The sequence below is a fragment of the Lissotriton vulgaris genome, chromosome 12, assembly GCF_964263255.1.
Source record: "Lissotriton vulgaris chromosome 12, aLisVul1.2, whole genome shotgun sequence".
Taxonomy (NCBI): Eukaryota; Metazoa; Chordata; class Amphibia; order Caudata; family Salamandridae; genus Lissotriton; species Lissotriton vulgaris.
The window spans coordinates 587,350,654-587,377,900 of record NC_141700.1 but is presented as its reverse complement, the minus strand read 5'-3'; the positions used below and the strand labels follow the sequence as shown (position 1 = coordinate 587,377,900).

The window sequence follows — 27,247 nt, the reverse complement described above, 5'->3', positions numbered from 1 at the left end:
CACTTCAGCTACAAAACCACCCTGACCCACAACCTATTCCTCGGAGAAACTGGAACAAAATCACCTCCGACCAACTCCTCACATCACTCAACCAAAACCCTCCCACCCTCTCATTGGACCCAAACCAAGCGGCCACCAATCTCAAGCAATGGATCACCCACAGTGCTGACAAATTAGCACCCCTGAAAAAGCACCAGATCAAATCAGCCAGCAAAAAGGCTCCCTGGTTCAATGATGACCTTAAAAAATCCAAGAAGCTATGCCGCACCCTGGAGAAAACATGGAGAAAAAATCCAACCACCGACAACATGGTCACCCGCAAGGCAGCCACCCGCAAACACCACCAACTGATTCGATCCGCCAAGAAATCAGCATTCAAGGATCGTCTCGACAACAACACCCACAACAGCAAGGAACTTTTCAACATCGTCAAAGAATTCACCAACCCCACCGCAGCATCTAACGACATCACTCCCTCCCAAGACCTCTGCGATGCGTTATCCTCCTTCTTCTACAACAAGTCAAGTCAAGTCATAAAATTTATATAGCGCACTACATACCCAGAGGGTTTCAAGGCGCTTAGGAAGGGGAGGAGGATTATTTGTCAAATATCCACGTTTTAAGCTGCTTTCTGAACGCTAGGTGATTCTGGGTGAGGCGAAGGTAAGCGGGGAGTGAGTTCCATGTTTTGGCAGCCAGGTATGAGAAGGATCTGCCTCCCATGGTGGTCTTGTTGATGCGAGGTACAGTGGCGAAGGCTTGGCTGGAAGAGCGAAGTTGGCGGGAGGGGGTGTAGAAGGACAGTCGAGAGTTGAGGCAGTCTGGTCCGATGTCGTAGAGTGATTTGTGTGCGTGGGTAAGCAGTCGGAAAGTAATTCTCTTGTTGACGGGTAGCCAGTGGAGGTCTTTAAGGTGACCAGAGATGTGTTCGTTGCGTGGGATGTCTAATATGAGCCTGGCTGAGGCGTTTTGGATTCGTTGTAGTTTCTTCTGGAGTTTAGCGGAGGTACCTGCGTAGAGGGTGTTTCCGTAGTCCAGTCGGCTCGTGACTAGAGCGTGGGTGACTGTTTTCCTTGTTTCGGTGGGGATCCAGCGAAATGTTTTTCTGAGCATGCGAAGAATGTTAAAGCAGGAAGAGGATACGGCGTTGACTTGTCTGTTCATTGAGAGTGAAGAATCCAGGATGACGCCAAGGTTCCGTGCGTGGTCTGTCGGGATGGGTGCATTTCCGAGGGCTTCCGGCCACCAGGAGTCGTCCCATGCAGAGGGGGAATTACCTAAGATGAGGACTTCTGTTTTGTCTGAGTTCAGTTTCAGACGGCTTTGTTTCATCCATTCGGCGACTTCTTTCATTCCTTCGTGTAGGTTAGTTTTGGCGGTGCTGGGGTCCTTGGTGAGAGATAGGATCAGTTGAGTGTCATCCGCGTAAGAGATGATGTTGAGGTTGTGTTGGCGGGCGGTGGCCGCGAGGGGGCTCATGTATACGTTGAAGAGGGTGGGACTGAGTGAGGATCCTTGTGGTACGCCGCAGATGATTTCAGAGGCCTCAGACTTGAATGGTGGGAGGCGGACTCTCTGGGTTCTTCCGGTGAGGAACGAGGTGATCCATTCCAGAGCCTTTCCTTGGATTCCGATGTTTCTGAGGCGTTGTAAGAGGGTGCTGTGGCAGACTGTGTCGAAGGCTGCTGAGAGGTCCAGGAGGATGAGGGCGACTGTGTCTCCATTGTCCAGTAGAGTTCGAATGTCGTCTGTTGCTGCGATGAGGGCGGTCTCAGTGCTGTGTTTGGCTCGGAATCCAGATTGTGAGGGGTCGAGTGATTTGTTGGCTTCGAGGAAGGCGGCGAGCTGGTTGTTGACAGCTTTCTCGATGACTTTGGCCGGGAATGGAAGAAGCGAGATGGGGCGGTAGTTTTTGAGTTCGGTGGGGTCTGCTGTTGGTTTTTTCAGAAGGGCGGTGAGTTCAGCGTGTTTCCAGTCTTCTGGGAAGGTGGCGGAGTTGAAGGAGCAGTTGATGACGTCTCGGAGGTGCGGGGCTATGACGGAGTCTGCTTTGTTGAAGATGTGGTGAGGGCATGGGTCTGTGGGGGATCCAGAGTGGATGGAATTCATCAGGCGGATGGTGTCCTCAGTGGAGATTGGGTTCCAGGCGTTAAGGGTGTTAATGGGGGGAGGATGGTCAGCTGGTGGTAGGGTGGGTTGGCTTCCGGGTTGGTTGTCAAAGCTGTTGTGGATGTCAGCAATCTTGTTGTGGAAAAAAGAGGCTAGGGAATCGCAGAGGGTTTGAGAGGGGGTGATGTCGTTGGAGTTGGCCGAGGGGTTGGAAAATTCCTTGACGATGTTGAAGAGTTCCTTGCTGTTGTGGGCGTTGTTGTCAAGTCGATCCTTGAATGCTGTTTTCTTGGCTTTTCGGATCAGTTGGTGGTGAGTGCGGGTGGCGCTTTTGAAGGCGTCCTTGGTGCTGGTGGTTGGGTCTTTTTTCCAGGCCTTTTCAAGGGAGCGGCACAGTTTCTTGGACTTTTTGAGGTCATCGTTGAACCATGAAGCCTTCTTGTTGCCAAGTTTGTGTTGATGTTTTTTCAGTGGTGCTAAGGTGTCGGCGGTGTTGGATAGCCAAAGGGTGAGGTTGGAGGCGGCTTCGTTGGCGTTAGAGGAGAGGGCTGGGGAGGTTTGAAGGAGCGATGTGGAGATCTGCTCCGTGGTGATTTTGTTCCAGTTTCTTTGTAGAGTTGGTTGGAGGTGGTTGATGGGTTTCGGCTTGTTGTAGGTGAAGTGAACGCAGCTGTGGTCAGTCCAGAGGAGATCTGTGGTGTGGCTGAAGGAGACGTGGTTGCTGGAGGTGAAGATTGGGTCGAGTGTGTGACCTGCGATGTGGGTGGGGGAAGTGACCAGTTGTTTAAGTCCGAGGTTGGCTAGGTTGTCCAAGAGGGTGGCGGTGTTGCGGTCGTTGATTTTTTCAAGGTGGAAGTTGAGGTCTCCCAGAAGGATGTAGTCTTTGGAGGGGAGCGCGTGTGGGGTGATGAAGTCTGTGATGTCTTCACTGAATTTTGCGCGGGGACCTGGTGGTCTGTAGAGGAGGGTGCCTCTGAGTGTGGTCTTGGGGTCGATGTGGATCTGGAAGTGAAGGTGTTCGGAGTTAGCGAGGTTGGCGTCAGAGCTGGTTGAGATGCGGATTGATTTCTTATGGACGATAGCGATTCCACCTCCTGTATGGTCGGTGCGGTCCTTGCGTGTGATCTTATAGTCTTCAGGGATGGCAATGGCGATGTCAGGGGCGGAGGAAGCGTTCATCCATGTTTCTGTTAGGAAGGCGACGTCTGGAGAGATGGTGTCTAGTAGATTCCAGAGGTCGATGGCGTGTCTGTGGATCGATCGGGTGTTGAGAAGGATGCATTCTAGGTGGTTGGGGTCGGGAGTCTGTGGAGTGGTCGTAGCGGGGATGTTGTCGGTGCCGCTAAATTTGCAGGAGAGGCAGGAGAACGGTCCATGGGTGCGTCCAGGAGCGGCTTGGACGCAGTTGGGGGTGCGACCGGGGTTAAGGGGTAGGAGGGTGGCAGCATCATAGGTAACGCGGGGAGGCAGGGCAGCGCGAGGGGCAGGGGGTCTGGCGCTGGGCGCGGTCCAGGCGCGGACGGGCGTAGACGGGCTTACCTTTGGCGCACCTTCGGCGCGGGTTGGGCGCGGTCGCTGCGCGTGAACGCTGCGCGTGGATATTCCTGTCATAAAAGGTGGTGAGGGGGGAGGGGCGAGGGCGGGTCAGCTGGGAAGGCGGGAGCGGGGTGGAGACTAGGGCAGGGCGATAAACAACAATACAACAACAAAATGGCCGGCGGCCTTACGGGATCGATCAGCTGGACTAAGCCTGCCGAAATCGACCACGTCCTCTGTGACACGCAGCAAAGCGCCAAGTGAAATGCGATGCCAGGCAGGTAGCAGCGGCCGGGGCAAGCAGCAGAGCGGCGCTGTAAAGATCAAGCGATTCCAATGCAGTAAGTACAAATGCGCATAGAAACCAACAATAGCGCTATGCAGATAATTCAGGCACTATCAAGCAGCAGTGAGCAAGTGGTTAAAGCAAGCAGCAGAGCTGCGAAGCGATACTCAGCTGAGAGGCAAGGCAGGTCAGGGAGCAGCGTGGGGAGCGTCCGTGTCCGCAGGGAGCAGAACGGTCACAGCGCGATAGGGTTAGAGTGCAGAGGAAGGGCTTCGTGGGAGGGCAGGTCAGCTGGGAAGGCGGGAGCGGGGTGGAGACTAGGGCAGGGCGATAAACAACAATACAACAACAAAATGGCCGGCGGCCTTACGGGATCGATCAGCTGGACTAAGCCTGCCGAAATCGACCACGTCCTCTGTGACACGCAGCAAAGCGCCAAGTGAAATGCGATGCCAGGCAGGTAGCAGCGGCCGGGGCAAGCAGCAGAGCGGCGCTGTAAAGATCAAGCGATTCCAATGCAGTAAGTACAAATGCGCATAGAAACCAACAATAGCGCTATGCAGATAATTCAGGCACTATCAAGCAGCAGTGAGCAAGTGGTTAAAGCAAGCAGCAGAGCTGCGAAGCGATACTCAGCTGAGAGGCAAGGCAGGTCAGGGAGCAGCGTGGGGAGCGTCCGTGTCCGCAGGGAGCTTCCACAACAGCTTCGAGAACACTCCCAGCGATCAACCCTCCCCACCCCCCTCAGATCCTACTCCGCCAACTAACAACCTTAGCACCTGGAACCCAATCACCACTGAAGACACCATCCGCCTAATGAACTCAATCCACTCTGGCTCGCCAACCGACCCCTGCCCCCGCCACATCTTCAACAAACCTGACTCCATCATCGCACCCCATCTCCGTGATGTCATCAACTGCTCGTTCAACTCTGCCACCTTCCCAGAAAGCTGGAAACACGCCGAACTCAGCGCCCTCTTGAAGAAACCCACAGCAGACCCCTCTGAACTTAAAACCTACCGACCCATATCCCTCCTCCCTTTCCCCGCCAAAGTGATTGAGAAAGCCGTCAACAGCCAGCTCGCCGCCTTCCTTGAATCCAACAACTCCCTCGATCCATTTCAATCCGGATTTCGAGCCAAACACAGCACCGAAACCGCCCTCATTGCAGCGACAGACGACATCTGAACACTACTGGATAACGGAGAAACAGCGGCCCTCATTCTACTCGACCTCTCCGCCGCTTTCGACACAGTCTGCCACAGCACCCTTATACAACGCCTCAGCAACATCGGCATACAAGGAAAAGCCTTGGGCTGGATCATCTCGTTCCTCGCCGGGAGAACTCAAAGAGTCCGACTTCCCCCATTCAACTCAGAGGCCACTGAAGTCATCTGTGGAGTACCACAAGGATCATCACTCAGTCCCACCCTCTTCAACGTTTACATGAGCCCACTCGCATCCATCGTGCGCCAACACAACCTCAACATCATCTCTTACGCCGACGACACCCAATTAATCCTTTCCCTCAACAAAGACCCTAACACCGCCAAAACCAATCTTCACGAAGGCAAGAAAGAAGTAGCCGAATGGATGAAACATAGCCACCTAAAACTCAACTCAGACAAAACGGAGGTGCTCATCCTAGGATCTTCCCCCTCTGCCTGGGACGACTCTTGGTGGCCTTCCGCTCTGGGCACAGCACCCACACCCACAGACCACGCACGTAACCTTGGCTTCATCCTAGACTCCTCTCTCTCGATGTTTAGACAAGTCAACGCAGTCTCATCCTCCTGCTTCAACGTACTTCGCATTCTCAAAAAGATCTTCCGCTGGATCCCCCTCGAGACAAGAAAGACTGTCACCCACGCACTGGTCACGAGTCGACTGGATTATGGTAACACACTATACGCCGGAATCACAGCAAAATTACAGAAAAAACTCCAACGCATCAGCGAGATTCATATTGGACATCCCTCGCCAAGATCACATCACCGGACACCTAAAAGACCTCCACTGGCTTCCCGTCAACAAAAGAATTACGTTCAGTCTTCTCACCCACGCACACAAGGCCCTCTACAATCTAGGACCCGAATGCCTCAACACTCGACTGTCCTTCTACAAACCCACCCGCCAACTAAGATCGTCCAATCAAGCCCTCGCCGCAGTCCCGCGCATCCGAAAATCCACCATGGGTGGCAGATCCTTCTCCTTCCTGGCTGCCAAGACCTGGACCTCACTCCCCACTCACCTCCGCCTTACTCAAAACCACATCTCCTTCAGAAAAGAACTTAAAACCTGGCTATTCGACAAATAATGAACCCCTTCCCCAAGCGCCTTGAGACCCTCTGGGTGAGTAGTGCGCTATATAAATGCCCGAACTTGAACTTGAACCCCTGCTTCCTATATTTCCGTGCTTCCTAGAAGCAGAGGTATTTCAAAACCTCTCTCCAAAAGAGGCAAGGCAGAGAAAATATTCAAGGGTGGCAAAACGCACTATTATAACCCCGGGTATTCAAATATTTAGATAACGTGCATTATCATCAGTAGAGATGGTAAGGAAATGAGCGCAAGGTAGCTTCAATAATAGAACAGAGAAAGAAAGAAGATTTAATACAAACTACACCACTTTCTCAACACATCTTGCGTGGTCTACATGTAACAAGTTCGAGGTCCAGCAAGGTCAATTAAATCTTATCCTTTTCGGGATGATATGATGAATACCTTTTCCGTGAAGAATAGTAACACCTGTCATAGTGCTTACAAAAAGGCAAAAAAAACCTGTGTTACAACGTAAGGATACACTTTCAGGCTAAATCTTTACACATTTATACCTCCCAGTAGGACTGACATTTCATACGCTGAAAATACATCACCGCACCTTTCTTGTACTGGTTGCTTTAATGCCCTATTGGCAGTATTGTACTCATGTACTGCAAGGAATATGACAATAAACCTACCAAAATGTGAAACTACAAAGGTTACACAACCTTCCTGCTGTCCTACCATGAAGAACAACAAACAGACGTAAATAAACAAGTCTTGGACATCTACTTCAATTTAAAATATTTTATTGAGATGTGCAAATGCAAACAAAAATATAAAATCTGTAATTTGGGGATCCCTTACAACTGCCCTCCCAATCGTCCAACACTTTTAAAATTAATACAACCCAACTTGATATGATGTACAATTAATTATTGCAACATGTAAAAGTATCAAGTCAATGATAAAAAAATCAATTGTAAAATTAAGAATCCCTCAGAAACGCACACATAATAAATCTTTAAGGGCTGCTCAATTTCAATTGGATTAAACTAAACGCTGTTCAACTTCATGGGCTATATAGAGGAACATGCAAAAAAATTAAATGAAGCTGAAAGACCGAATACAAAAAAGTAAAATCCTAGTTATAAAAAAATAAAAATGAAATGTGCCCCGAAAATGTAAAAGGAAATTTGACCACAACTGATTCTTTAAACTAAAATCAAAGACATTTTGCGATACCCGATAATGTGTCCTCAAGTATAATATCCAATGAAGTTCTGTGGTTATTTGACACATCTGTACAACTGAACCACTCAAGTAAGTCTGCAACTGGAATTCAGAGAATTTACACAGTGCTACTCCCAGATTAAACGTTACAATAAACATTGGTGCTTTTGCACCCCACTATTACAGCAGTTAAAGAGAAGTACATAGGAATATTTTACTAGAATTAGATAGAATTGGCTTAAGTGCTTGGTTTTCAAATGTCAACTGTTCTAGTCATGATCTTGACACCTTTCAATGTCATAAGAGAAGCCCCCTTATGACAGTGATGTTAGTTAACAAAATAAACAATCAATCTGTCCACAGATCAGCAGCATCAACCCAAATATGTATATAAAGAAAAATTACATTTGTCCATCACTCCAGATTTAACTGCCAGTCACAGTTTCCTATTCCTAACAAATCCTCCAAAGAATCTGTTTATTAACTTCTGAACTTAGACCGAAGTCATTGGAGTTTACCAACAACCCCAGTACCAATAAAGTGCTCGAGTGCTGTGACCCTTGACATTTCCATCATGAATTAGCATCTGGATATGAAGTGCTGCTGCAAGCACAGCTGTTTCATTAAACATGGCCCAGGAAACACATATTATGTAGAACGGAGACTTAAATGAAATCACAGAACGCAAATTTAGAAACAATACCACAATTACTATTCTTAATGGAACAGAACAGTATTTCTCGAAAGATGCCTAACCATTAGCTTGGTATCTTTACAAGAACCATGTTTTGCCACTATGCTTTCTTGAAACCTTTTTTCATTCTGCATTCAAAGTTAGTGCCAAGCATGCCAACTGGTTAGCATAACGTAGGGCTGGGTTAGAGAAACGTGGTTGCCAGTGTTCCTCACGAGTTTTTGTGGCACATGCTGTAGAATCCGTATGGTCTTAACATTTAAAATCATTCAAGTTTTCTTGGGAAGAAATCAATTTTAAGTAATGAGATTCCAACTAAAGTGTAAACTTTGGTACTTTTCTACAATGCACCACAAAGTATAAGGCAAAAAGTTGTCAATATTTTTGGAAATTGTCAGAGTAGTAGCAACACATTCGGTGACAAAAATATTTCCATCGAGGATCTTTGTTGAGAATATTTTCAGCAAAAGTAGCCTTTTTGCCAGTTTACGAAACTCCATAGCGATTTCAAATCTTGTTCCGAAGCATTGTCTTCCATCGCACAATTGAGCCACAGCTTCAACTCAGGTTTTCTAAATGGCTGTAGACAAAAACTTGACCAACCAGGCAACCAATACGTTTCTCCTTTCAGCCACAAACGTTTCTCACCAGGTTGAAAAACTACAAAACATAAACGCATCTTCAGACAACTGCTTGAAAATCTGTTACAACTATCATCATTTACACGTGTTCTCATTTGAAATGCATGCATAATGAAATAATTTTGTATATAATGCTCTGATTGAGCACCCTAAAAGATACTCTACTTGCTAAATTGAGGGCTTATCTCTTACAAGATTCCAATAGGTAGCAGTCACAGAGACCCTGATAACAGACCAATACCAGTTTTGAAATACAAACTGCTTTCCAACCCCAAGGAACGTGATGGTGTTACAGAGGTGTTTCTAAAGAATACATGTGGTACACAGATGGATGTACTGTATTTTGGTGTTGTAAGCTGTACTTGTGAGGATCATACTACCTCAACCCTAAAATAGAAATTACAAATCTCATTAAGCTGGTATAAGATGTAGAGAGCAAAGACTGAACGACAAAAATACAAAATATGAAAACAAACTCATCTTAATGTTCAAATTACCATTAGCGAAACAAAACCCCAGTACATAACGCCATGCACCCATGTTTCAATGAGATTACAAACAAGCATTAGCAATGCAATAGGTCTCAAAGCATTAAAGTTGAGTTACTGGCATTGTAAATGACAATGCTTTGCATTAATTCTTTTTCTTTAATTATCAATTGGTATATAAACATTGTTTGTGAATGGTTGGTTGTTGCTTATGCTAAGCAAAGTTGGCAGTAATATAGAGTGCTAGTCTTGCTTGTTACAAGCATGCTGATTTAAAGCACTCTGATACCTGCGGGTAAAGTTTGCGCCATATAAAAGTGAAACCTAATAAATAAATTTAAAAAAAACTACCTGTACCACGTCCAACAGGCCATAAATAACGTGCAAAAAGAAAAAACCATTCACCATCTCCTTCTAGGAATGGGGCTGCCAGGCCATAGACAATAAAATCCATTAACACCCAGGCACAAACGCAATGAACTGTAATGGTTTTATTCAAAACGGACATGGCCTCCAGAGATATAGCAAACCAACTATCTACATATCAATCAGTACCCAAACGCAAAACCATATACTGAATGTTTCACCTCCAACCATTGTCACAATCACCAATCAAGCCAAAATGTCAGCCATCTCCAACTAAGGGCGCAGCCGATAGCTAAGACACATTATTATTTAAGACAAAGTCTAGACAGATTGCGGTTTTATGAAAACGTGGTTTTATCAACGAGTATAGTCACATGAATAGCAAGAGATACCAGGCAGGTGTGCTACTTAAGGGGGATGAGGGCCGCCTTTTAAAAATCGATCATTCTCATCCCTGTGTCCAGCCCGTGTTTTGACTAATGGTGGATGGCAGCTGATTAATCACGATAGTGTGTCGCTCTTTTTTTACTTGTAGCCCAAGTGGAAGAGGATGCCAACTGGCTGCCATGATCGGAATCCCTCGCTTCCCCCAGACGGTACAATAACTCTTGTTACATCTGTTGGATGATACAAATTCAATGTAACATACAACCCAGCTTGGCGTGGGTGTTCTCATCGATAAGTGGCATTTACACACTTGACTTAGTACTAATCAGCCATAGAAAATTTCTTGAACACAGCTGCAGATACTATTTCAACTCTTATGCACACCATCATTGTCCCAGTGCCACTAACGATGCCCCTAAGATATTTTGCATATCTTCCAGTCACACACACACACACACACACACACACACAACTGATTCTTACTGCCCAATGCTGAGTGGCGATGTCATGGCTGAAGGTCCCACGTCGAGAGCAGTGGTCTGGCCAAGGGTTGCAGAACTAGGCAATGACTGAGGTGTATGTCTATTATTATTAGGGCGGTCTTGTATAGCGCGTGGTTACCCTGGAGCATCCCTGCGCTTATCCAAACAGAGTAACGCTTATGTGAGTTGAGGGACAGCGGTTAACAGAAAAGAAATGTTTTCAGATGTTTGCGAAAACGCAAGAGGCATGGCTCAGAACGCAAACTTAAAGGAAGTGAGATTCCAAAGAGTCGCAACCTTCACGGAGAATCTCCTTCCTCCTGAACGGGCCTTTTTTACCCTAGGGATCTTAAGTAGATGTTTTTGGTCTGAGCGAAGTGTTCTACTGGCCTTGTAGGGGGTCACCAGATTTTGCAGAACGGGGGGGCCTTTACCCTGCAAGATTTTATGTGCAAGGCAGAGAGATTTAAATTTCACCCTTTCCCGCACCGGTAACCAATGCAAAGCCCTCAGTGCGGGTTTGGCTGACCGTGACATGGGGATGTTATTGAGCATTCGTGCCGCCGCATTCTGAACTTGTTATAATTTATTCAGAGTGGCCTCAGGGGCGCCCAAGTAGATTGCATTGCTAAAATCCAATCTTGATATAATCAGCCCCTGGATCAAAAGATTCCGAGATGGAAATGGAAGAAGAGGCAGCACAGATCGGAGAAGGCCAAAACAGACACCTGCCATCTTAGTAGCCTGGGTCCTAAAGGAGAGATCTTGATCCAACCAAATTCCAAGGCTCTTGATCTCTGCCTTGGGTTTGGGCGGTGATCCCAGACAACTAGGCCAGACGGACAGGGGGAGTGAGGGACTTTTCTTCCCCATCAGCATTATTTCGGTCTTTGAACCGTTCAGCTTTAGTGCTGACTCCCCCATCCAAATGTGGACTTTGGATAGGCAGGAGTGCAGCACCTGGGGATTTTCCGTGGCCTGGGATAGGGCGAACACCAGCTGGGTGTCATCGGCATAGCTCACGATTTTGATGTTAAATGGAGCCACCACATCCTCCAAGGGGGCCATGTACACAGTAAATAATGTGGGGCTCAAGGAGGAGCCCTGCGGCACTCCACAATGGAGGTGGGTGGATGCCGATCGTGCGCTGCCTTCCCAGACCTGAAAGGTCCGATCGCTGAGAAATGACCGCAGCCATTTCAGCGCAGTCCCGCATACTCCAACGTCTGACAGCCGTTGAAGTAACACTTGATGGTTAACAGTGTCAAAAGCTGCACTAGGGTCCAGGAGGATCACTGCCACCGATACTCCCGAATCCAAAATGCTTCTTGCTTCTTCAACGACTGCCAGCAGGGCGGTGTCGGTGCCTTGACCCGGGCGAAAACCCGTTTGAGAACTTCTCAATAAACCGTTGGACTCAAGGAAATTGGATAGCTGGAAATTTACCAACTTTTCAGCGATTTTACTGAGTCCGGGAAGTAGAGAAATGGGCCTGTAGTTCGCCATGTCGAGGGGATCGAGGTTAGGTTTTTTTAGGAGGGCTTTTACTACTGCTCCCTTCCAATTAGGTGGCACCACACCGGAACCCAACCAGGCATTAATAACCTCGGTTATCTGTTCCGCGATGGAAGGGGCAACTAGTTTGAGAATCCTCATGGGGACTACATCATGGGGAGAGCCACTCTTAACGGTCACCAAGACCTTAAGAACCTCATCCACAGATACTGGTCCGAAAGACTCTAGGGTCTCCAGGGGTCTCCCTCCGTCCTCGTTGGACTCTACTCCTATGCTAATTTGAGGCAGGGTATTCAGAATTTTTTCTATTTTTGTATGAAAGTACTCTGCTAGGTCATTACATTTTTCTTCCAAGTGGTCTGTGGAGGCAGGCGGTACCGGGACCCTCAGGAGTTCCTTGACCACTAGAAACGTTTCTCTGGAGGAGTTGGAGTCATTGCTAATTCTCTTCTCGAGGAACTGAGTTTTAGCACACCGGATGGTGAGTTTGTAATTCCTTATCGCAGCGCGATATTCCATCTTACTGGCTACTTCCCAATTCCTCCTCCAGGCACGTTCCAGTTTTTTACAGCCCCTCCGCATAGCTCTCAACTCTGGCGTATACCAGGGAGCGGAGCTCGTTCTTTTCTCCCTCCTTTCTGCCGATCTTATGGGGAGGACGGAGTCGAGTGCATTGGACATCCATCTGCAGAAATATGCTTCCGCCAATACCGGATCCTTCTCTAGAGGGGGGCGCGAGCCCTCCAGTCTAAGCGTCAAGTTCTCCACGGACAGCCTAGACCAGGATCTTTCAGGCGCACATACACTGATGGTAGAAGTACTATCCATCTCAGTTTGACAGGCGAAGAGGGATCATAAAATGGTCCGTCCACGGGAGGGGAATCGGGGAGGCGGCTTTCATGGCAGTAACATTCGTAAAGATCGGATCAAGCAGATGACCCTTGTTATGGGTGGCCTCTAGGTTTATAAGATTGACCTCGTAAGCTTTTAGGTCACATTGAAGGTCTACCGCCGACCGATCTTCCAGGTCATCTATATGAAGATTGAAATCTCCCAGTGTGATAAAATTTGTCGCTGAAGCGGCAAGAACCATCACGGTTTCCATAAGGGAGCTCACGAAATTCCGAATGCCTCCTGGAGGGCGGTAGACTAATATCCCGGACATCGCCATAGTAGGTGAAATTTGTATGGAGAACTTACAGCTCTCACAGTCCTCCACCTCACCATTTTGAGCTCTACATACCAAAGAGTCCTTATAGAGAATGGCAACACCCCCCCCGCCCCACTGGCCTGTCCTGTGAATAAATTAAAAAGCCGGGAGGAAGGGCTTTCACTATATCTGCTTCTGAGCCTTGCATAAGCCAGGTTTCTGTTATAAACAGAATATCTAACTCATGTTCCTGTATGAGGAGATTGATTTCCAGTGAGTGCCTCGGGAGGGATCTACAATTCAATAGGGCAGATCGTAAAGTATTCTTTACCGCTACTTGGTTAGGGGGGTTACATAGTACACAGTGTGTAAAGGGTTCAGTACCTTTATGCGCAAATGTGCAGCGCAAAGATTGCAGGGGGCGAAGCCAAAGTAAATCTGCGTGCGAGTAGATAGTGGCAGAGCCTACCAGATTGAACAGGGGGGCTGGCCCTAAGCCCGTCCGGGCCCGGACGGGCACAGACGGGCTGGACTCTGGCGTGACTCCGGCGGGAGTCCGGCGGGAGTCCGGCGAGTCAGCTGCGCCTTGTCATGGCCGTATTAAATACCGGTCTAGCGTCCTTCTGACGACTAGACCGATCTCCCCAATGGCGCTGTCAGGCGTCCTTCAGTTCCTCTAAGATGGCGCCCAGAGGCGAAGAAATGACCCGGGACCCGCCAAGTGCGGCGATACAACTATTATAGTGCAAGCAATGGGGCAAAGTTAAAAACAGGGGAGAGAACAAAGAAACATTAAATAAAATACAAAACGGGGAAATTAAAAGTACGCTCAGAGCCTCGCTGTAATTGCGCTGTACGCTCTCAGTCACTCTACATTACCAGTCAGATCGAACGCTTGTTTTAAACTGCACTCACTGCACATTAGTGTGAAGCACTCCATATGCTATGCAATCACCAGACTGCTTTGTGTATGGCCCTCGTGCCTATTTCTTAAGGGTTTTTACTGACACTTCTGCACTACGGCAGTAAGTCTTAAGAACTAACTGTACAGTCAATGGCCGAGTCGCTTGGATTTATATTTCTCGGCAGGAAATGTGCCTAAAACTGGCTGCAGATTACTCCCGAGTAGGCTAATGATGGTTTATGACCTCAGGGACACCAAATTTGCATATTGCGTTGCACTTGGCGTTCCGGACATTTTTCCACACGCTTGCAGCATGTGTAGGTTACATAGTGCAATGTAAGTTATATACCCATATTTTTCCTTTTGTGAATTGCAGCAACTGTGCGCATATTCACCAAAAGTGAAAGAATAATCAGAACCTAGTTGTGTTATTTAAACACTGCAATCGTAACCATGGCAAATGCAACCACTCCTTAATCAAAGATAAAAGAGACAGAACCAATGAAATGCAGATTGAAAACAGCCCTTCGCCCAGAGAGGGAGTGAAATCTCCGGTCAACAGCTGAGACGGACATTGGCTAATTAACAATATGATCGATCAACTCCGGCGCCGTCCACCCCTCAAATGTACCTCAGGAAAGTATTTCAAGTCGACAGTGAAACGACCCCCTCGGCTCATTGCTCAACATATGCTCTTGAAGCGTATGCACAGAATTAAAATGAATTCGATGGGAGCCAAAGTGCATTGAGAAAGAAACCATGATGCATACATGCCAACATTTTAGAGGACACAATGAACAAAGGGATTGCCAGTACTGTGCAATTCTTTAGGATCATTTAATGGACGGTTGAGCAAAGCAATTAATCAACCCAAAAGACCACTGTTTCAGTCAAAACTCTTTTTGGAAAAAAGATTTCTTTCATTAATTTTTTCTGCTTTTTCTTTTTCTTTCTATTTATTTATTTTTTCGTTCTCAAAAGACAGTAATTAACCAGTAAAATTAAACTAGTGTTCACAATAAATTGACATATCAAAAAAACACTGGTGTGAAGGTTCAATTAAATGCAGTAACCAAAGAACCAATGACAGTGGGGGTATAAAAAACCCAAAACATAAATCACCAATACAACATATAAAATGACGCTTTTAGACAACAATTAGACAATAGACAACATATAAGCTTGATAAAAATAATCAAGCGTCTATTTACATGCTGATTGTTCAAAATAGGGCCTATTGCAGAATATCTGCACTATTCAAGACCAGGCCTCTATCTCTAAGTGAAAACGTGCCAATTTTGACGTATCTTTATCACAAACGACCACACGCTGTGTTATTATTTTACAGTTTTTTGAACAGGAATGTTGGTCGCAAAAACAGCAAAAATCAAGGTTAATGAGGAGGGTGGGGGGGGGTCGACGCGTTTCGAACCTCTGCTTAAGTTCAGAGATTCTCTTCAGGACCGACAGAAATAATCTGCAAAACATCATACCTGTGTATACTTGTCACACTGTTTAGTTGTCGTAACAAATAAAGCTGTTCTAAGTGTTTTGCGATGGGTTTTAAGAGAGTCGGGACAAAGAGAGCGCGCAAAGGAAGCGCGCTCTCTTTGTCCCGACTCTCTTAAAACCCATCGCAAAACACTTAGAACAGCTTTATTTGTTTTTTTCAGACTACGACAACTAAACAGTGTGACAAGTATACACAGGTATGATGTTAAAGAGTGTTGGTCTGGACGAGAGTTGAAGGTCTCTCATGTATGGTTTCGACTGAGTGTTTGTTTATTTGTGTTTTGCAGATTATTTCTGTCGGTCCTGAAGAGAACCAACATTCCTGTTCAAAAAACTGTAAAATAATAACACAGCGTGTGGTCGTTTGTGATAAAGATACGTCAAAATTGGCACGTTTTCACTTAGAGATAGAGGCCTGGTCTTGAATAGTGCAGATATTCTGCAATAGGCCCTATTTTGAACAATCAGCATGTAAATAGACGCTTGATTATTTTTATCAAGCTTATATGTTGTCTATTGTCTAATTGTTGTCTAAAAGCGTCATTTTATATGTTGTATTGGTGATTTATGTTTTGGGTTTTTTATACCCCCACTGTCATTGGTTCTTTGGTTACTGCATTTAATTGAACCTTCACACCAGTGTTTTTTTGATATGTCAATTTATTGTGAACACTAGTTTAATTTTACTGGTTAATTACTGTCTTTTGAGAACGAAAAAATAAATAAATAGAAAGAAAAAGAAAAAGCAGAAAAAATTAATGAAATAAATCTTTTTTCCAAAAAGAGTTTTGACTGAAACAGTGGTCTTTTGGGTTGATTAATTGCTTTGCTCAACCGTCCATTAAATGATCCTAAAGAATTGCACAGTACTGGCAATCCCTTTGTTCATTGCGTATTCGGCACAGCCTTACTGTGCTTTTGCCAAAACCCTCTTTGTTACATAAAACATTTTAGAGGAGGCATGTGGAAGACTTACGGCAGCCGGCAATCCAGGCACGGCCTGCGCAGATTAAATTGGTGCTGCTTCCGAGGAGGTTTGCTCACCTTTAATGCCTTCTGCGAGCGAGCGTGGAGGGTAGGCGATACCTACACGGGGTCTCCGAGGAGGGAATCTCCGCCGCTCCTTCCTCCTCTCAACCGGCCTCCTCCTCCCCCGGGGGGCCTCACCGCACACACACACGAGTGCAAACGAAACCGAAATTTACAAAGCGCGCGTCGCAAGCTGTCTACAGTACAAGCTCACGTGCGCGACCAAATCCCAAGGCACGCGTCGGAATCAGACTCTGCCATGCTTCTCAATGCTGCGCGTGGCCATCTCTTGTCTCCACTCGTTGTCGGCTGAGCAGACAGCTATAGTCTCGCGGCGAGAGCGCGCTTTTGCCAGGGCGAGACCTAAAAAGGAAAACCTTTCAAGCAACCATTATGACGTTAATTTATATTTACAATACCGTAAAGAGATTGCTATAGAATCCTACATATACACACCAGCCTCGATTCCCAGCATTAACGTTTTTGAGAATAACTGAAATATCCACTGTCGAAAGCTGCCACTGGTCTACTACGAGTGTCAGCTACATCCTCTAAGTGGCTAGCACCATTTAATTAATTAACCATTTCAACACACTTTCCCATTTATTTCACAATTGCTTCTAAAAAGCTGTGATAAATGCAGAATAATTTAAAGCCAGAGCTGAATAGACAATTTCCCAAATTCTAGGAATTATGCGTCAGACTAACAGAGGACAATTTGACAGGGTAGCAGATGAGACTAAACTAGTTAGGCACACAATTAAACCGGATGAAGGAAGTCATTGCATAAATGGAGTGAATTCCATCAGTCACTTGCAAAAAGAATGGCAATCCTCTCATGTGGTATTGGTCTATAGTGGCTAGAAAGTGTCTGTTTTCTACTGAATGAGTATGTATAAACTATAAGTGTGGGAGAGCAAAGAAAAGGAAAAGTAAACCCATCAGCCCACCCGTTGGCGGAACATCATCATCTGGGGTTTTAGAATATAGACTGGTATCCACCAGGTACCTCAACATTGAAGAATGTGAGGACAACTTCTAGTATTGGATCCACCAGTGCTGGAAAGCCAGAAAGCAGTGTATCAAGAGCTGTAGGAGATGAAAAAGTTGCAGTGCTCAAAGAAAATGTGTGCTAAATAACAAGTGGTGATTTAAAATTGACTACCATGGTGCCTAGTGGTTGACTTTATTCAGGCGGTCACCATGATGACAAGATTAAAAGCAGAGTGTGGATGGATGAAAACAAATACTACCATCCATAGATGAATTAATTGGTCGACATGTTTCAGCCTAAAAAGGCTTTCTTCAGGACCTATTGTAATATCTAACCTCGACTCAGTAGGGGTTTGAGGCACCGACGGACAGAGCGGGGCCTCATTACCTGAGCGAGCGCCTGGCCGGTGAGGCCACCCCCAAGCAAATTTTGGGAGCGGAGCGTTTGTACACACCATGACTTCATTTCCTACCACAAAGTACACACACATATGGTAGGTTTATTGCCTTTGCATGGTATGTAGTTTTCATTGTATTTTTCACTAATCTTCACAGTTGCAGTAGTGTTACAATAGGTCCTGAAGAAAGCCTTTTTAGGCTTAAGAACTCCACCCTTTTGTCATTTTTCCACTATAATTACTGGACTTTGCTTAGATGATTTTTTTTAACTTCTGGTCAGCTTACATACTCAAATTGCATGCAATTTTCCCTAACAAACAAGAGGCTTACTTGGTCAATAACCAACGATGGAGCCCAGTTAAATATCAATTCCAAGTGAAAGCCAGCAAAGAAAGAAAGCATCACTCACGTGGCACAAGTTCCTGAACTGAGCAAACGTGCGAGGCCAGGCCTGGATGTACGCATTAAAAGCGGAAACCGTTTTTAAATTTAAGCTTCTAGATTTAATACATTTGGCAGGTGTTCCTTCTAGATTTAATACATTTGGCAGGTGTTTGTGTCTTGCCAAAGACAGGTTTAGCTACACAGCGCTCAGCAACTCAATATGTTATATTTAAGATTCCAGTAGGTATTCCAACTTGTGCAATATTCAGAAAGATATTTTCGGTAACTCAAGTTAGCAAGTGCTTAGAAGTGTCATTCTCGCAGCATGCAAGTAATAAGAGCAAAGAAAAAAACACAGAATAGTCATATTCTGGTTTAAGTTTATATCATGCAAAAGTGACTTTTGTGAGATTGCCATGCTCCTGTATTTTAAGTAAACAGTCTGTACTGATGTTCTTTCCTGCTGTCCAAATACTTTGTTTTTACTGCGATTAGCTTCATAAACACAGTTTTCAGGAAAGGAGGTAACCTTCACCTTCTTTAAAACATTCCCCCCAAAAGGCTCCTTCTTTCATCCATCCACCCTTGTGGAACAATAGGACGTGCATCCCTTCAAGAGAGGGGTTCGCTCATATAAAGCGGAGCCTTTCACCATGGGGGAAGGAAGAGGATGTGCCACAGAGTTATGGGTGGGGTATTATGTTTGACCTGTGCCACATATTATACTTTCGAATGTTTATTAATGCAGAAAATCTGTCATTGTTGTAAATTACGAGACAGGAATGTGAGGGAACGCTAAACTTTTGAAAGTGGCCCAGCAAAGTGATGTAGAGCATTTTGCTCATTACATTGCGTTCATGTAGCACATGAAGATTTGAGAAACATTGGAGCACCAGGGAAGAAGTTAAAGCCATGACTGTGTACTGCTTGGTTTCAGTGAAAGAAAATAATCAAAAATAAAAAAACAAATGCAGTACTGCGGTTCTCAAGTAGATATATTTGAGAAGCACAGCAAGCACCATGGGTGTTAAATCTCAGTCTGGCCTGGGCCTTTGTTGAGAATCATCCACAGGAATGGCTGGATCTGAATGAAGGTCCTAAAGATGGAGCTTGACCATATTGATGGGGAACCCTAGCTAGTGTAAGAGGTCTATGGTGGCTTGGGTGTGTGCAAGACCCTATTGTTTGCCTGTGCTCTTGATCAGCCAATCGTTCATGTAAAGGAACTTGTGCATGCGGTAGTGAGGAAATAGGCTTTTGGAGTTTCATCCCACTACTAGGCAATGGTGTAAAGGCTTTGAAATGCCGTGAACCCTACTAACCAGGACTCAGTTCATGTGTTCTGATCCTTGTAAAAGTGCTTGGTTGATAGGCTGTTACCTACTTTGCATAGCTTGACATACTTGCAAGTCCCTAGTGTATGCTACCAGAGATACATTGGGCCTGTAAGTTAAAGTGTCACTCATTGACTGCAGCACTAGCTGTGACAACACAAAATAGGTCTTCCCGACTGCCACTGCAGACTGGTAGAGCAGGAGGGAACCAGGTAGCCTAGTGGCTAGTGACCACAATCACCTATAATGGCACTTTCTGGACATAAAAGGGGCACACTGGCACTCAAAAGTCAGATCTCACTTGGACTTTAGAAGTGGGCAGAAGGACTGCCTTGCGGACCCTGGAGCTGGCAAAGAAGAGGTTGCACGGAAGTTGGACTGCACCTGCTGCTTCTTAGGCTAGTAAATGAAAGGACTGCAGTGTCCCGATCGTGGAAAAGTCACCTACTGAGCCAAGTCAGAAGATGACACTCCGAGAGTAAGTTGGCTGTCTTCCTGTTCAAGCTGGCAGCCCACATCACCAGATAGTCGCTTTACCTTGTGCAGCAGCCCGGAAGACCGTGACCAGGTGCTCAAGAGTTGCACCACAGTCTTCTGGACCTAGAAAAGTACTCTGAGTGTAGCTAGGTTAAAAGAAGGAGAGGTATCGCCAAAAGAAGGGAACCATTTGTTTAGTATACAGTGGTAACTGGACTTTTGCTAGACCAAGGAGGACATCGACCCTTGTGGCCAAACTTATCCCACCAGGACTGTAATTAGCTTCACAACGAACCTCGTCGACTGGACAGCATCTTTGAGAATTTTTCAGCATCCAGTATCCCTTGCATCAGGTCCACTCCATGGAAGTCACTGACAAGGGGAAGAAGACTGCTTTGCTTGTTGAGGTATCCTTTTACGGACCTTGCAGGTCCCCTTCACTGACTCCCTACTAGAGTTGGTCACTCAAATTAACCACATTCCACTTTCACCAAAGTTTTCTTGAAAATGTTTCTCAGTGGTAAATTTGTTGAATTGCCAAAACATGTTTGTGGTGACTTAACATCGAGGGAGTCTTTCGGGTTATCGAAGCAGAGGTGATGTTTTGGAGCCAGTTTTGGTGCTGGCATCTAAGGAGTTGGTGCTTGTGCAGAGTTTTTGCCGCCAGGGTTTGGCTAAGTATCGGCTCCAAGGTTTTCTGATTGTGTCGACCATGGCCCGCAGGCAGTGGTGATCAGAAGCATGAAGTTGGGTCCTATCGCCCACTGGGACGTTGTGCGGCCTGTGCACATTGTCGATATGCAACTGCTGGAAGGGAGGGTGTACTCACGCTCTAAGACTTGCCACCTTGATGTATTTCCAGGACTTGCTGCTCCTCTGCATCAGAATCAGAATGTGTGTTTGGTTCCGAGGAGAACAAGAGGTCATTCTCCCGAGGCTCCTCCTTGCAGTCTTGTTTCTCGAAAATGTTGGAAGTATTGTCGTCCTTTTGGTGCTCCATTTCGCACTGAGTAAGTTGTCCATCGTGCGGACATCTTATGGTCTTCTTCAAGCAGAATTCCATACTAGCCGAACAGGCGGCCTTGTCGTTCTCCAGCAAAAGGTGGACGTTGCTGACCTGGTGGTGGTTAGTCAAAAGATACTTGGAGTGCCACTGAAGGCGATATTAAAATGGAGTCCTTTCGCTCACTAGGTCCTTATTCTTGAAAAGGGAAAAACAGAAGACCAGTCACAAGGCCCAGCGAGCCGGAGTCAGATGGAGGTCGTGACGAGAGGAAACTGAAACAGATGTAGATTGTTCATGCCAATGGGCCATGAAAGACCGTATGAGTCAGACAATGAACACTACAAGGCATCGAACCGGAGCCCGATCGGTAACACGTTGGGATCAGACGGCAGACAGAAATACAATCTAGCAATGAGGCCGATGCCCATGCACATTACCAGTCATAGGAGGAGTCACTATACCCTGTGACCCGAAAGACTTCTTTGAAGAAAAACAAGTTGCACAAGTCCAAGCCCAAAATGAACTGGCAGGAGAATGCAAAGCATGTGTACAGCTACATCTGCCACAAACAAGTAATTCCCCACATTTGTGTGACAAAGTTCTGCAAGTCTTACCACCCAGTACTGACTGACTGTACTTATAAAGTGCACTATTGCCGAGGCGTCTTGGCGCGGTGTTAGAAAAAACTTGGTCATGAAGGCATCTTAACTGTTACTGGGGAAAGAGCCATGTTTTGATTTCTTTCCTAAATACAAGTCTATTAGATAGACTTCTGGGATGAAATGGAAGTGTATTCCAGAGTTTGGATGCCAGGAATGAAAATCGCCTACCTCCGCAACGTGCTCCTTTTACTTTTGGAATTTGTGCAAGTCCCAGGGACAAGGATCTCAATGTCCTAGTGGGGACGTAGTGCGCAAAAAGAGATTGTACATATTTCGCACCATCTCCGAACAAGGCTTTATGAACTAAGCAGAGTGACTTGAATTCTATTCGTCTGAGGGAGAATCTTTCTCAATCCTCTCAGGGTGAAGAAGCATGCGGACGTGACCTGATTAATTTGTGGGGCCCAGGTCAGATTTTTATCAACCATTACTCCTAGATTCCTAGCTTTTGAAACTGGTATCGGAGGTGGTCCAGCGGCATTCGGCCACCATGACTGGCTCCAGATTTGTTCTTTTGCACCAAATTCCAGGACTTCTGTTTTTGCTGCATTTAATTTTAGAAAATTCATGTTCATGCAGCTCATCAGGGATGAAATGCAGTTGCAAAAGTCCGTGGCCCGGGTGTCTGCTGTCTCAGCTACAGATACTATAAGCTGCGTATCGTCAGCATAAGACACCAACTTAAAGCCATGGCTCTTTATCATCCTGGCCAATGGAGCCACATATACGTTAAATAATGTTGGTGATAAAGCCGTTCCCTGCGGGACTCCACCCGGCAGGGTAAATTCTTCTGATCTGATGCCTAAACATCTACTGATAAATAGCAATACCTCATATTTGGAGGTGGGCCTATTGTAATGGACACCAACAGACCAACACTGTTGCAGTGTAAAGTCAATGTGGTCTTCACATGGCCCAAGTTTCAGCCTATTCTCATCCTGTGCAAAGGTCTTTTTACATAGGTCTTCTCCAATTGTTAGCAGAATTGCGGTAATGGAGGATAATAAGGATTTTAGTGTTTGTCAGCAGTCATTCCTTTTCTTTTTTAAAGAAATGCTTCGAAATTTGCAGGGAATGCTGGGTTAGAAAACTGGTTGAGACTCAAAATTCATAGCACTGTAGATTCCCGTCTTTCTACTTTTCGAAAATGTCAACGTTTGGTAAGTTTCTCTGGGTACAACCAACCCCAGGGCCAAATACTACAAACTTTCCCCATGGAAGTAACCACATCAACAACTTAGTGTAATGTACAGCATGTGGGTATCTGCTCAAACGCATTGTAAACCAAAACATATCTGATGTACTCCACCCTCACAAGACTCGGGGGCATATCGAAGTGCATCAAGTTTTAATACTACATGCCAATTTTATTTTAAAACTCCAGGACACAGAAGGTTGCCAACATCCAAAAGTAAAAGTGTTATCAACTGAGCTATCCTATGCTGTTTACCAAGGTTGCTCGAACTAGATGTATCCACCTAGGAAGATAGGCAAGTGTAGCTTTTGAGTTCTGCCATGACTGAAGCAACAGTAACAGTTTTTATAATGTGACGGTCTAAAAGCTACAGCTTGTCCACAAGTTAAGTTTGAGGCATTCAAAGTTTAACTTGGCAAAGGCAGAGAGCACGAGCTAAGTTGGGAAGGTCTTCCCATCCCTTCCTATGCTTGCATATTTCCCACCTAATTGCGCTTTAGCTGCTTTCTTACCTGACAGCTAAAAACATATTTAACAGGCAGCATTCAGTCAGACTCATTCAACAGTGACTGCGTTCAGTACCGGGGTGTAGCGGAGGGATTATGCAGATTTTTATTTTGCAACATAAAAGCACTAAATTTTCAAGTCATTAATAGGTTCTGTTATTTATATGTATTAGGTGAATTCAGAAAGCTGTTGGTAGACCGTGGAAATGTTTCAACAAGACATTGTTTTAAAACATTGTTTTTCAATGCACCCAATATTACTTCGCAGTGACATTATCGAATGACAGAATCCTTAACAAGTGAAATGTGTACTTTTGGCCTTACCAGGGTTTTGAGACATTACGTTTAACCTGCAAAAACACTTTGTTTGCAAAACCTAACCTAATGCATACACAAACCTTACAAAAAATCATATGGACAATGCCAGATTCTATGGATGTTATGTTGAACTATGTACAAGGCTCAGGTCCACTATACATTAAGCATTGTTTGATTATGGTGAGGTCCTAAGGGTAGCATCACATATGATGGGGAGAAAAACTAGTTTGAGAAAAGAACAGCCCTTTCAAAGGGCAAGTGTCATGCCACTGTCCTTGTCAATCTTTAGACTTGGGGGCTCTGCAGCACGGAGATTCCTCAGGATTGCCCGTCGTCATTAAAATCATTGTTAATACTTGCAGTATGGCATACATTTTCAATAACATTTTGGACAACAGGAGGTATGATGTAGAAAATTAAATATCTGAAGGTTCAATCTCATATTCCTCGACACCTTGCGGGTTAATTGCAATCTTAACGCCAGTCCCTTGCAGTTAAATCCAAACCTATGTCTAGTGACAAACTTAATCTTACATACAAAAAATTAAATTAAAAAAAACATTTTTGACCAGATCTACTAGCATCTTGTATAGAACTGTCACTTTTTCCTCCCATTTTCTATAGTCAATAACCCTTGCAGCAAGATGCATTTAGATGGTTAGTCTGAGATGCCACTTCCCGACGCAAGGGGTGGGTCTAGACTAATCCTCTCCATATGTTAAAAACTGACATGTAGGTATACCGTAGTGATTTGTCATGTGCAGTGTCACAAAAAGACTGGAGGGTCCCCAAGCTCACCTACCAATGTAACAGCCAAAGTGTAAAAGTCTGAGCGTATTCAATCCATTAGGTTGAATATTGTACTCAGAGGGATAATAAAGGAATATACAGCATCAAAGGCATTATATTTTTATTGAGAACAAGCAAAAGAATATAGATGTAGCAAAGATTACCAAAATGGGCATAATAGAAAGAGTAACCATATAAATCCTTTACATATGGAAAGGGGATATACCTCATGATTAAAGTGCCTTAATCTCGAGTATTTTAATTTACTGAACATGCAATGCTCTCTCTGGTAATGCCTTTTTCCAGTATTCCTACACAGTGTGAAACAAAATGCAAAAGAAGGTGGACAAACTTCTCAAGTGCAAGGCATCAATACATGCTGCTAGCATGAAACACACATTTTTAGACATATTCATTAATGCTGTCTCAAAGACTGGATGTAATAAACCAGGTCCAATTCCTTCCTTTCTCTCCATGGCAGTAATTAGCATCCTAATGATGTGTGAAAAAGGTGCTCTGCCCGAAAACAATACTTCTAAAGGGAGGCTTAGGTGGGGCATTTCTAATTTTTGCCAACATGGTGCTCAGTAAATCGTGTTGGGGCATGCTGGCTATAACAGACATTTCTATGATGGCTAGTGAATCAGGAAGCCATGGATTTGTGATTCTACTCCTGGATTTTCAAATCCACAATGGGAGAAAAAGTCCCCAATACAAAAGGGTGCCTTTATTTTTTTATTGGAGGATCTGCACATTAACGGTTTAGCTACCACTAAAACTTAACCTCTTCAAGACCAACCCAAGCACCAGCTTAAATTCGAATTTCTTAAAAACGGCTAAACATATTTACACTAAATGGAGCAAAGGCACTTCTTGGAGTACAGCTCTATGCTGGTGCCAAGTCTGTTATAATTCCATTCTGCTTTTTTCCCCTTTAAAAATTAGCATACATTTCCTATGGGAATCAAAAACAGGAAGGATTATGCTACTTACCTTGAAAGCATCTGTTTGTGGCATGTGGTGCTGTAGAGTCACATCAAGAAATGAGGTATCCATCCTAAATCTAAGTGTATCCCATAATTATGTAATGTAACTACAACAGACAGACATCCAGGTAGGAGGGTGGGCACAGGTGAACATACAGCACTACATGTCACGTACAGATGCCTACAGGGTAAGTAACAATCTGTTCGATGACCTATTTGGCATAGATAGACCTGCTCTGCATAGACTGTAAAGTAGAACCTCTTAGAAGTGGTGGCTAGCCTGTGGGAGTTGCTGTAGTTATAAAAAAGGTACGTAGCACTGTCTGATCTAGACTGGCTTGTAGACGTGCTAAAACATACACAAAATAGTGTTTTTGTAAATGTGTGTGGGGTTTAGCATGTAGCTGCTAACAAACGTCAGCTATGGGAATATTTCCTAAAAAGGCCATAGTAACTCTTTTTATGACAGAAATGTGCTCTGGGTAAAGGTCTTTTGGCCCCTGTTAAGCACGTTTGATTACATTTGACTATCCATTTGGCTATGCCCGGTTTGAATATAGGATTTAATTTAGGAGTTGGAGAAAAGCTTACAAAGAGTAGATTTGCGTTCTTGAAAGTTTTAGGTCTATCTATGTAGCACATGAGTGCTATTTTTACATCTAGGGTATATAGAGCTTTTTTGGCCAGAGAATCAGGAAAAAAGGAAAAAAGAATTGGGAGCGCAATGAATTGATTGGGGTGAAACTGAGAGACTACTTTAGGTAGGAATTTAGGATTAGAACGAAGAACCACTTATCTCTAGGATTTTGAAAGAATGGTTCTTTGAAGGTTAAAGCCTGGAGCTCACGCCTGCGTAACGTGTAACAGCAACTAAGAATGCCACTTGCCATTAAAGAACTGGAAGGGGGCATGAGTTAAGAGGCTCAAAAGGGGGAATCACAAGTCTGGTTAGAAAAATGTTAATGTTACAAGAGGATGTTGGAGAAACCGGAAGAGGAATGACTTTTCAGACCTTCCTCGAATGCCTTAATGACTGGGATTTTGAACTGCGAGATACTGTCTATTTTAGAAAGGGGGAGCCATGGCGGCGAGGTATAACCTAATAGAAGTGTAGGCTAAATTAGTCTTGTGCAAATTAAGTAGATGGCAGATGAGGTCTTTCACCACAGCTTTCGTAGATCAATTTGTTTTTTAGGTTGGCAGCAGCAGCAAACAAAATGTTTCCCTTTTGCAGAAGAACATGCTCTAGTTTTAAGTTTGTATGCTTGTTTAGGAATGTTCATACGTTCTTGTGGCAAATTAAGATTTCCAAACTCTGACCTCATAACCCAAACTGCTAAATCAAGAGTTTTAGGGACTGGATGTCTGATTTGTCCTAGATTCGGAGTGAGAAGGTCTGGCCTGTTGGGGAGCTTCTTGTGAGGAACTACTGAGAGTTCTAGTAGTCTTGTCAACCAGGGCTTGTGCCCAAGTGAGAGCTTCTAGGATCACGGTGAGAGATGCTTGACTGAGTCTCCAAACCAGAAAAAGAATGAGAGGGAGATGTGGAAAAGCATCATAGTGCATTGCCCTTAGATGGTGGGTGGAGTTCCCACTTGGTGGCC

The 27,247-nt window shown here is 45.0% G+C and overlaps 1 protein-coding gene across 2 annotated transcripts in view; it reads right to left on the bottom strand.

The window, feature by feature from the left end:
- N4BP1 (NEDD4 binding protein 1) overlaps positions 1-27,247 on the bottom strand; it is a 281,533-nt gene that overhangs the window by 67,462 nt on the left and 186,824 nt on the right. The window contains exon 7 of one of the 2 annotated variants that reach the window (XM_086945446.1): positions 6,986-8,780. The exons of the other annotated variant lie outside the window; for it this stretch is intronic. Within the exon in view, the coding sequence (XP_086801572.1) occupies positions 8,765-8,780 (16 nt within the window). The 3' untranslated portion in view covers positions 6,986-8,764. Of the gene's footprint in view, positions 1-6,985; positions 8,781-27,247 lie in introns of those variants that run through there. 2 annotated transcript variants of the gene reach the window in all.